Genomic DNA, 12,272 nt, shown 5'->3' on the forward strand with positions numbered 1-12,272 from the left:
CTCACCTCAGCCTCCCAAAGGCGCGGGATTACAGGCTGAGCCACCGAGCCCAGCTCCAGTTGAATTTTCTTATGCACCAATTCCTTTTCAATGTCTGTGTTTATTTTCAAGCATATTAGTCTAATTAGAGATGAAGGAAACTGTGACTCTCTTAGCTACTTTGGATATACTCACAATGTATTTTCTTTCCATGTTATATTAAATGTGGCATTTAAAAGTTTAATCTTTGTATCATTTGGGAGGATGGTACAAATTTTGATTAGCTTTAGTCTTTCAGAAGCATGAGTGTGATAACTCAGGCTTAGGTTCTAGGATTACTGAAAGTATAGAAAGAGCAAGTGCAACTTATTAAAATAATAGAGGTGCGCCAGGCTTGGTGGCTTATCTTGTAATCCCAGCACTTTGGATTGCCTGAGCCTGTGGGTTTGAGACCAGCCTGGGCAACTTGGTGAGACCTCGTCTCTATAATAAATAAAAAAATTATTTGGGCATGGTAGTGCACTCCTGTAGTTCCGGTTACTTGGAAGGCTGAGGTGGAAGGATCGCCAGAGCCCAGCAGGTCGATGCTGGGGTGGCCGTGAGTATGCCACTACACTCCAGCCCAGGCAATGGAGTGAGACTCTAACTCAAAAAATAAAAATAAAAAATAGAGGAAAAAATTCAAAAAGGAGGAACCATAGCAGAATTGGAATTTGTTTTTTTTTAAGTAACTATCTTATCTCATTCAGCTTTGGAGATGAAATAAGTTAAGAATTTGCTTATTTTGAAAAAAGGAGAGAAAAAATAGAAAAGTTTAAGGGTAAAGGCATCTTAAAGAAAGAAAGACATTTATTAAATAAAATAAAGTAAAAGTTTAAGATACTGATTATAAGTCTTAAATAAAATGTCAAATTTAAATTTGATGTTAGTAAATGGTTACTATCCAGTTCAAATTTCCAGTACAAAGGGGAAGTTTGTTATGTTAGATAAAAAAACAAAATCTAGCCACATGATACTTATAAGACATATATTTGCTTAATGATATAGAAAAATGGAAAGTACAAGGGCAGAGATAAATTAGGAGAATGTGAATTAAAGTTTATTTAGCTATATTAACATTAGATAAAATATAGTTTTTATTCATAAATCTTTGAGATAAAAAGTATTCTTATGTAAAGAGTAAAGATTCATTTTAGCAGGATAAGATAGTAATTAAAATAATTAAACGTGCTTATTTACCTGATAACATGGCCTCAAATAAAACAAACTTTGAATTATACAGAAAAGTAGACAAATACGGAATCATAGTGTGAAATGTTTCCACTTTTTCCCGTAAGTGAGAACTAAAGCAGACAAATAATCAGTAAGTTTATAGAAGAATTCACTAAGCATAATTAATAAGCTTATTCTAATGGGAATCTATAGAAACTTACTCCAAATTTCAAAATACCTTTTTTTCCCTAATCTCACAGGCATATTTATGCAACTCGTTGTATCCTAGTCCTCTAAGCAAGTCTCAACAAATTTCAGTGGATTGATATCCTATAGACCACTTAAGCTAGAAATCCATTTTAAAAATTAATACGTTGGAAATTAAAAAATAAAGAACTTAGAAAATACATAAAATGAAGTGAAAAGTAAAATAATGGTCATGTAGCTAAGAAATGAGGAAAAAGTGCAGTAAATAAACCCAAAGAAACAAGGAAAGAAATAAAGAATAGAAGTTATCTGAAATTGAAACAAGGGTCTAAAATAGGTTCCTTGAAAAGACTAATAAAATAGATGCTTCTCTATTGAAGGTTGATCAAGAATAAAATGAGATAGGAATACATAAGAAATATTAGGAATGAAAAAGGAACTGTCCTTATATTGGTAGTAAACTTTAAATATATAATAAGGATATATTATGACTAATTTTTTTGCCAATGAATTTGAAAATTCAGGTAAAGAAAAGTTCATATTAAAATTTAATTTAATAAAAGTTAACTCAAAGAAACCTGTATTGTACCAAAACTGTTTTAAAAAATTGGGTCAGAAAATTTAAAACTTCCCACAAAATAAACTCCAGACCTAGATGGACTGGTGAATTCTACCCATCAGTCAACAAAGAAACTAAATCCAATCTTACACAAACCAATGCAGAGTATATAATGAAGAAATACTTTCCAACTACTGTTATGAGACTATCATAACCTTTATACTCAAACCTAACAAGGCCTGTATGAAATGAAAAATTACAAGCTAGTTTCACTTATATAAGTATAGACTTAAGAATCCTAAAACTTAACCTTGCAATGTAGAAAAACGATAATTTATCCTGAATTGGAATTATTCTAGACTATAGGATGATTATAAAAACAGTAGGGCATACCAATTAGGAGCATGCACTTTGCAGCCAAATTGTCTTGGCTTTAATCCCGGTTTTACTATCTATTACTTTGAGTTATATTTCTTACTTCTATTCTTTGTCTGTTAATTGGGGTAATAATGGTATCCAATCATAGAGTAGTTCTAAGGATTGGTGAATTAAAATATCTGAAGTATCTACAAAAATGCCTGATATATACTAAGAGCTGATTGCTATAGATATCAATATTGTTATAAAATCAAATATTGTAATACATCATATTAAGAGAATAAAGAAGGAAGCTATATGTTCATCTCAATAGATATAGAAACATCATTAATAATTCCTTATCCTTTAGTATTTAATAACTTAACAAAATAGGTTAGAGAGAAGCCTACATAATCTAAGAAAGCATATACATGAAAAACTTATGTCATGGTATTTTACTTAATTGTGATAGATTTAAAACATTCTTTTTGAGATTCTTCTTCCTATCACTACTTCCTTTCAGAGCTTAATAATATCAGCAAGGCCAAAAATAAAAGAAAGGAAGGAAGATAGATACAAAGATTAGAAGGGAAGATAGAACACTGATAATATTTACAAAATAATATACAGATAAAATATTAGAATTAATATGAAAGTTATAGCAGAATTACTGATTATAAAATCAAAATATTAAAAAGTAGTTGCAGGAAATGGCAGTTTCTTAAAAAGTTAAACATAAAGTTACCATGTAACATAGTAATTTCACTCTTAGGCATATAGTGAAGAGAAAGAAAAATATTTGTATCACAAATACATGTATATGAATATTTATAGCAGCACTATTTATAATAGCCAAAAATGTAAACATTTGAAATATTCATCAATTGATGAATGGATAACCAAAATGTGTTATATGTAATAAAGCACTTTTTAGCAATAAAAAGTAATGAACTACTGATATGCTATAATATGCATGAACCTTAAAAATATTATGCAAAGTGAAATAATCTGTACATAGTATATGGCTCCATTTATGTAAAATGTCCAGAAAGAGCAATCTATAGAGACATAAAGCAGGCTACTTACTTAGTGATCACTTGGTATTAGGGGTTGAATAGGGTTTGATTGCTTACTGGTTTGGGGGATATTTTTGGGTTATGAAAATGTTCTAAAAATGGATTGTGATGATGGTTACACAACTCTATAAATTTACTAAAAATTATTCAATTACATACAGTTTATAATGTGGGTTTGAACTATGTGGGTCCATGATTTTTTTCTAACCAAACGTATTTGTGGTATATGAAATCTAGTTATACAGGGGGTTGACTTTTCATATACAGAAGTTCTGCAGTACTGACTTAGGGACATGGGTGTACCTGAATTTTGGTATAGGTGGAGGGTCCTAGAACCAGTCCTAGAACCATATAGTGAGGGACGACTGTACTTAATACCTCTACTGTTTCCTTCCTTCCACTCATCCTGATCTGACTATATATGTATATGTTATATACAAATAATATATTCTTAAACCATTTCTTTTTTAAGCCAGGGAGGAGTTGATGAATAAGATTTCAGGTCTGTGAGTGAGGGAGCATGGGGAGAGAGATAGGAAGGAAAATGAGTAAAACAGATATTGAGAGAATCTGTCTACCATATAATTTATAGCAATTGCGTTTACTCAGATAAACCCTCTCAACCCTCTTTATTCATTCATACATCAGGAACCCCTTTTGAAAAAAGTATTAGGTCAGTTGGGAACAACTTGCTCTGGTTGATCTTATCTTCCCTTTTACCCACTCATAATCCAATGTGATCATATAAATGTCCATACTTGTTTAGCCTAATAAAAGATTATAAATAATTTGGATAAGTTTAATATGCAAAGGAAACTCATTATTTAAAGTGCTGTTTTAGGATAAGAGAAGGCTTTGTAGTTTATTTTTTATAATTATGATTTTATTCTAAGATCACTGTTTGAAATTGCCTTTTATAATTTAGATTTTTTAAATATCTTATTGTCTTCAAAGTGGATGTATTCCTGTACTTAAAATGTATGTTATGTTTAGGACACATAGCTTTTACTTGTGATTTATAATCACAGTATGTTTTACATTTTTTCTTTTTTGTTTCCTTGTGAGTTTCTCAAAAATTGTAATTCTATTTGGGGGCGGTTAGCCTTTTTTGGTATAATTATATTGTTACATTATTGAAATAACTAGGAAATAATCTTATGACTTAATCATTTAAAAATAAATTATTAGCTGTTATGGTGTTATTTGAGGTTATTTCATTGTGATATTATTTCTATATGTTCAGGAAAGTGCCTGAGTCATATGTATACTGCTTGATGAATTACTACACACACACTTTTTCATTCCTATGGAATTGTTACCTAGATCAAGAAATAGATCCAGGCCAGGCTCAGTGGCTCAGTCTGTAATCCCAGCACTTTGGGAGGCCGAGGCAAGTGGATTGCCTGAGTCTGTGGGTTTGAGACCAGTCTAGGCAACTTGGCCAGACCTTGTCTCTACAATAAATCAAAAATTAGCTGGTTGTGGTAGCGTGTGCCTGTAGTTCTGGCTACTTGGAAGGCTGAGGCAGAAGAATTGTTGAAGCCTAGCATGCCGATGCTGGGATGGCCGTGAGTGTGCCACTGTACTCCAGCCTGGGTGATGGAGTGAGACTAATTAAAAAAAAAAAAAAAAGATCCAGCAAGTTTGAAAGTTCCATGATTGTCAAAGCAGAGGTAGAAGGAAGAGATTATTTACTTATGAATTCCTCTTTGGCCTATAGAGAAATGTCCTTCTCTGTTTTTAAATGTATTTATATGCCATGCTATTTCAAAGAACTGTTGCATTTTCTTCTTGCTTTGTTATAGATTCAAATTATTTATTGTGTATTTGATGTAGGAATACGGTTGGACAGAATGAACTGAAAATTACAAGTGATCGAGTGATAAATCCTGGATTGTTTTTTGGAGACAAACCGAAACTTTCCAAACAGTCTCTTCAGTCTTACCAAGAGGCTTTGCAGCAGCAGGTATTCATTCAATCATTCATTCATTCATTCATTCCTTCTTTCCTTCATTCATTTATCTTTGAACATCTTAAGTGTTAGCATAGTGATCCCTTAGAACTCAGAGTGTGGCAGGGGAATAAAAAAACAACAGTTAATTATAATTCAATATGATAAGTTTTGAAGTGGATACTGTAGAATACTGTTGGAAGCATAGGATAGGGTACATAATTATCTGGGACAGTTGGTCCGGCTTCACACAATAGTTGATATTTGAGCTGCATGTTATACAAGGGTGACCCAAAAAACCCTGGAATTTATTTATAAAAAATTGTGCATTTATTCTTACATGTTTAAACTTCAGTTTCTGTCAAAATACTCTTCATTTGATACAATATACCTATTGAGACTCTTTTTCCATTGCTCAAAACAGTTTTTGAACTTGTTAATTTTGATGCCTTTTAGTGCTTCTCCCGTTTTCTGTTTTACCTCTTCCGTGGGCAAATGTTTCTCTTTGAGGTCTTTTTTCATCTGGGGAGACAAAAAAAAAAGTTGCTTGGGGCAAGAGTAGGTGAATAGGGAGGGTGGGCACAGGGGCCATGCTGTTTTTTGGTCCCAAACTGCAGAACACTCAGTGTGATGTGGGCAGGTGCACCCATATATCACCCATCATGAAATGGGCAAATGTGTTGAAAGAATCTCCAAAAAAAAATTCACTGAAGCTGAAAACAATCTCTCACAACACTGGCTGGTACACTGATGTCAGTGGGTTCCTATAACCCTTACTTAGTGGAGGAAGCCTGTACTACAAGCGGCCTACCCTCCAAAAATTAAATCTGTGGTTGTTTTTTTTTATTTTGTATAATGAACAGCTTAGAAATTTCTGGTATACACAGGGAATGGAATTGGTGTGGCAGAAGGGGATGGAGACTTAAATTGTGCTTGATTGTGAAGGACTAGCTAAAAGGTTTTCCATTTCATCCTTTCATGGACAGGCACAGGAAAGAATGTTTTAAGCCAAGCCAAGAAGAGAATGAAAGGATTGCTTGATATAAGCAGATTTATCTTTTAGGAATGTAATTGGTTGAGATGTGGACAACTGGGAAGGGATGTGAGAGAGATATTTTTTAGTAAGTTACTGAGGAATTCCAGTCAGGAGGTGATACAGGCCTGAGCTAGATGGGGAAGATGGGGAGGATATTCAAGAGACAGTTGTGAGATTTCATTGACAAGAGGGCTTGAAGATGATTTCTAGTGTTCCAGTTTAGGAGAATAATGAGTTTAGAAACTAACATTGGAGGAAATGGTTTCTTTGAGGCAGGAGCCTGGCCATTTCCCCATCTACTATCTTTTGGAATAAAATCATCTACCTAGTCAGGCACAGTGGCTCACAGCTTTGATCCCAGCACTTTGGGAGCTGAGGCAAGAGGATTGCTTGAGCCCAGAAGTTCAAGATCAGCCTGGGCAACATAGTGAGACCTCTTCTCTACAAAAAAAGAAAAAAAAAAAGAAAGAATTAGCTGGATATGGTAGCACACACCTATAGTCCCAGCTACCCAGGAGGCTGAGGTGGAAGGATTGCCTGAGTCCAGGAGGTTGAGGCTGTGGTGAACCATGATGGTGCCACTGCACTCCAGCCTGGATGACAAGAGTGAGACCCTAACTCAGAAAGCCCCAAAAACCAAAAAACACCTTTTACTACATCTCATGCTTATTTATTTTGGCGTACCAGCAGCAAGTGGCAGAGCTTGCATCAGTTACATACTCTCTTTATCAAAATGAGCAGTACTCATCTTGTAGCCAAGGTGGAATCCTACGTCTGAATGGCATTGGCGAATCTTGTATGCTGACTGTGCCTAAAGCCCTCCCACCATTGCTAGCTTTTACGTAAGTGTAGACATGTGCCCTATGTCACAGCCCTGGAGCCATATTTTGCTGTCCCCATAGCTCTTGTGTGGAGGTGCATGAGCAGCAGGAGCTACAGCAGTGAGAAAGATGGATGCATTTCAAATAGCGTTTGCCTGTATTGTTTATTCTTGAAGGAACATACTATAGTGCTTCTAGTGCTCAATTTCATAATGGAATGTATCTTTAAAAGAAATCTTTATATAAATAACTTGTAAACACGTATGTCTGTTGCTCCAACTCTAAAACAGAATGGTTTTAGTCAAAATTGTAATTCAACATCTAAATAGAATGTAAACACAAATTAAAAAAAGAAAGAAACCAAGATAGGGAATACAGGAAGTAGATCATATTTAATGAAGAGAGTAATGGGTTCTTTTGTAGTTTGTAATGTTTGAAGAGAGTGTAAGGGAACTGTCAAATGTATGGAGTTCTTTTGGGGAATTCTCTTATCTCTGAGAGGGCCTTAAGAATCTTGATAGGTACATATCTAACTGAGTTACTTTTCTGTCAAATTCTATTTGAATTTCTTCTAAAAGTACTTTTGTTCAGCTATTACATGGGCAACTTTGTTGAAAGATTGGATTTTTAAAATCATAGACTTACCAACATTACTCTTTTATATTAGGATTCTACGAATAGAAGACTGAATTTTGAATTCAGAGTCTTGTTTTGAATGAGCATATTAAAAACATCACAGACAAAACTAGACTTCCCAACTCTAGAAATCTATTATATGTGGTGATGACTTATTTGGCTGTACTGGAGCAAAAGGTTGCTTAAATTTACTGTGAGCCGGGCTCGGTGGCTCAGCCTGTAATTCCGTGCCTTTGGGAGGCTGAGGTGAGTGGATTGCCTGAGCCTGCGGGTTCGAGACCCGCCTGGGCAGCGAGACCTCATCTCTACAATAAATCAAAAAATCAACCCGCGTGGTAGCGCATGCCTATAATTCCCGCTATTCGGAAGGCTGAGGTGGAAGGATTGTGGAGCCCAGCAGGTCGAGGCTGCGGTGGCCGGGAGCGGCCACTGCACTCCAGTCTGGGCAACAGAGTGAGACTCCAACTCAAAAAAAAAAAAAATTTACTGTGTATATGGTTGTGAATTTAAAAGTGACTTTTCAAAATGTAGATACTTACTCATTGCCTGTGCATATATTTCTGTAGAATAAGCCTGTGCTTATATTTAGTGATGATAAGAATATATTTGTTTTGTAAGCTTTATAGCTGTATGAACATACCTTGGAAATACAGGTTCAGTTCCAGACCACTACAGTAAGCTCAATAAAGCGAGTCACGTGAATTTTTTGGTTTCCCAGTGCATATTGAAGTTGTGTTTTAGTCTATTATAGTATGTGATAGAATTATGTCTAAAAATATATACCTTAATTTAAAAATATTTTATTGCTAAAAGATGCTAACAATCATCTGAACCTTCAATGAGTCATAATCATTTTGCTGGTGAAGTATCTTGAACCTTGATGGCTGCTCACCAATAAGCGTGGTGGTTACTGAATGTTGAGTGGGTGTAGCAATATCTTAGGAGAAAAATAACAGTGAAGTTTTCTGCATCAGTTGACTTTTCCTTTCATGAAAGATTTCTCTGCAGCATGTGATGCTATTTGGTAGCATTTTACCCAAAGAACTTCTTTCAAAGTTGGAGTCAAACCTTGCTGTTCTTTTATTATCTAAATTTATGGAATACTTTAATTCTTTTGCTGTCATTTCAACAATGTTTATAGCATCCTTACCAAGAGTAGATTCCTTCTGAAGAAACCACTTGAGAGGGATTTGAGAGCAACTCCCGTCCATTAAAGTTTTCTCATGAAGTTGAAACAAATCTTTCAAATCTTCAGGCTTCACTTTTAATTCCTGTTCTCTTGCTGTTTCCACCACATCTGTAGTTTCTTCCTCTCCTGAAGTCTTGTATGACTTAAAGCAATCCACGAGGGCTTGGATCAACTTCTTTCAAACTCCTGCTAGTATAGATATTTTTATCTCCTCCTGTGAATCATGAATGGTGAATCTATAATGGTGAATCTTTTCCAGAAGATACTTTGCCTAAATGCATCAGAGGAATTACTATCCATGGTAGCTATAACCTTCTTAATAACGTATCTTAAATAATAAGACTCAAAAGTCAAAATTACTCTTTGACCATGGGCTACAGAATGGATGTTGTGTTAGCAGGCATGAGAATTAAATTAATCTCCTTGTACATCTCCATTAGTGCTCTTAGGTGATTAGGTGCATTGTCAATGAGCAGTATTTGTTTGAAAAAATCTTTTTTTTTCTTTTGAGTGGTAGGTCTCAATAGTAGGCTTAAAATAATCAGTAAATCATGCTGTCAGCAGATATGCTATCATGCAGGCTTTGTTGTTCCGTTTCTAGATCACAGGCAGAGTAGATTTAGTATAATTCTTAAGGGCCCTAGGATTTATAGAATGGTATAGGAGCATTGACTTTAACTTATTTTTTTTTAATTTATTTTTCTTAGCCGGGCTCGGTGGCTCAGCCTGTAATCTCATGCCTTGGGAGGCTGAGGTGAGTGGATTGCCTGAGCCCGTGGGTTCAAGACTTGCCTGGGCAACTTGGTGAGACCTCATCTCTACAATAAATCAAAAAATTAGCTGGGTGTGGTAGCGCACGCCTGTGGTTCCAGCTACTTGGAAGGCTGAGGCGGAAGGATCGCCGGAGCCCAGCAGGTCAAGGCTGCAGTGGCCGGGAGCGGCCACTGCACTCCAGTCTGGGCGACAGAGTGAAACTCTAACTCAAAATTAAATAAATAAAATAAATAAATTTATTTTTCTTTCCAATACTAATGTAGGATTAGGCATGGCTTTAACTTAAAGTCATTAACTATATTCGCCACTAACAAGAGTCAACTTGCCCTTTGAAGCTTTGAAGCCAGTCATTGACTTCTCTGTGGCTGTGAAAGTCCTCGATGGTGTTTTTTCTCAATAGAAAGATGTCTCATCTACACTGAAAATCTGTTGTTTAGTGTAGCCACCTTTATCAGAATCCGAACTAAATCTTCTGGATAACTTGCTGCAGTTTCTCCATCAGCCTTTGCTGCTTCATCTTGTACTTTTATGTTATGGAAACAGAATTTTTCCTTCCACCTCATAAACCAACATCTGCTAGCTTCAAACATTTCTACTGCAGCTTCCTCATCTCTATCTACTCTTACAGAATTGAAGAGAGTTAGGGCCTTGCTCTGCATTAGGCTTTATGTTAAGGGACTGTTGTGGCTAGTTTGACCTTCTATCCAGACCACTCAGACTTACTCCATATCAGCAATATGGCTGTTTTGCTTTCTTTTCATTTGAGTGTTAGGTGAAGTAGCAAGAGGCCTAGCTTTCAGCCTATCTGCTTTTGACATGTCTTCCTCACCAAGCTTAATCATTTCTAGTTTGATTTAAAGTGAGAAATGTGTGATCCTTTTACTTGAATACTAACAGGCCATTGCAGTGTTATTAATTGGACTAATTTCAATATTGTTTAACTGAGGGAATAGGGAGACCTGAGGAAGGGGAGAGAGGTGGGAGTGACTGGTCAGTGAAGCAGTCAAAACATACACTGTTATATTAAGTTCACTCTCTTTTGTGGGTATAGTTCCTGGTGCCCCAATCAATTATAGTAGTAGCATCAATGATTGTTGATCACAGATCACCATAACAGATATAATAATAATGAAAAAGTTTTAAATGTTGTGAGAATTATTTAAATATAACACAGACATGAAGTGAACATATGCTGTTGAAAAAATGACAATAGATTTGCTAGATACAGGGTTGCCACAAACTTTCAATTCATGAAAAATACACTATCTGCAAAGTGCAATAAAGTAAAACACAATAAAAAATGTGGTATGCTTATATACCCCCAAAATGTTTGAACCTTTAACCTCTCTGAATCCTGGGAATGAGTTTGCTTAGGCAGAGTAGGTCTAGTGAGATAAGGAGTAGACTTTGTGTCTGGGCATCCTCTGTGAAAGGATAGATGAAAAAGGAACATAGGGAGATCCTGATGATCCTGATCCTGTGGAACCAGCAACTTTAGAGAGGGAATGGCTCAGGTAGATGTTGGAAGAGGAAGGAGGAGTTGGTTGAGTCTAAGGTAGCCTTTCAGTTGGAAAGGCCTCTGGTGGCATGATATGGGGAAGCAACGGTAATATGTTTCAGCCATTGAAGTGTTTTAAAATAGAATATTATATATATTTGTGATTTTAAACTTTGTAGTGGAGCATACTGGAAAAAATATCTCCAGGTTTTTTTTTCCTAACACAAAAAAATAAAATAGCATCTGGTGTTATTAACCTCTGGTATCAGAATACTTGTTGGCACTTACTTTTAATGTATCTTATGTTGTCAAGATTCGGGAAAGAGAAGAAAGAAGGAAGAAAGAACGGGAAGAAAAAGAAGAATATGAAGCAAAATTAGAAGCTGAAATGAGAACTTATAACCCCTGGGGAAAAGGTGGAGGTGGTGCTCCTCTCAGGGATGCAAAAGGAAATCTGATAAGTATGTTGTCTCCATGGACTTGTTTTACACTAAACCACATTGTTTTTGGCTTTTTAAAGGAATGGGGGAGTAGAAAGAAGTGACAATCAGAGCCTGCAAAGTAAGAGATCTCTTATCATGTAGTTTAATACACAAGAGGTATTTTGATAATAAATATAGCGGAGGCTAGTACTTCTTTACAGTAGTGTTCATTTGTTTTTACTGTAAAGTTTTCATCCTCTGATGATAGTAACCCAACTGAAGAGAAAAGCGCATGTTAGTTGGTAAGTTTTTACCCAAACTAGTACTTAGAATATTTTCTTTATTTCCTAGTAAAAATAGTAAAACCTGTATTAGCCGGGCACAGTGGCTTATACCTGTAATCCCAGCACTTTCGGAGGCTGAGGCAGGAGGATCATTTGAGCCAGGAGTTGGAGACCAGTCTAAGCAACATAGCAAAACCCTGTATCTACAAAAAAATAATTAAAAAATTAGCCAGGTGTGGTGGTACATGCCTGTAGTCCTAGCTACTTGGGA

The 12,272-nt window shown here is 35.7% G+C and overlaps 1 protein-coding gene across 1 annotated transcript in view; it reads left to right on the forward strand.

Moving 5' to 3' along the window:
• CSPP1 (centrosome and spindle pole associated protein 1) overlaps positions 1-12,272 on the forward strand; it is a 133,531-nt gene that overhangs the window by 65,428 nt on the left and 55,831 nt on the right. The window contains exons 15-16 of the mRNA XM_008074323.2: positions 5,227-5,356; positions 11,609-11,756. Of these exons, the coding sequence (XP_008072514.2) occupies positions 5,227-5,356; positions 11,609-11,756 (278 nt within the window). The remainder of the gene's footprint in view (positions 1-5,226; positions 5,357-11,608; positions 11,757-12,272) is intronic.

The sequence above is a fragment of the Carlito syrichta genome, unplaced genomic scaffold, assembly GCF_000164805.1.
Source record: "Carlito syrichta isolate Samal-C Ts95f unplaced genomic scaffold, Tarsius_syrichta-2.0.1 Scaffold316389, whole genome shotgun sequence".
Lineage (NCBI taxonomy): Eukaryota > Metazoa > Chordata > Mammalia > Primates > Tarsiidae > Carlito > Carlito syrichta.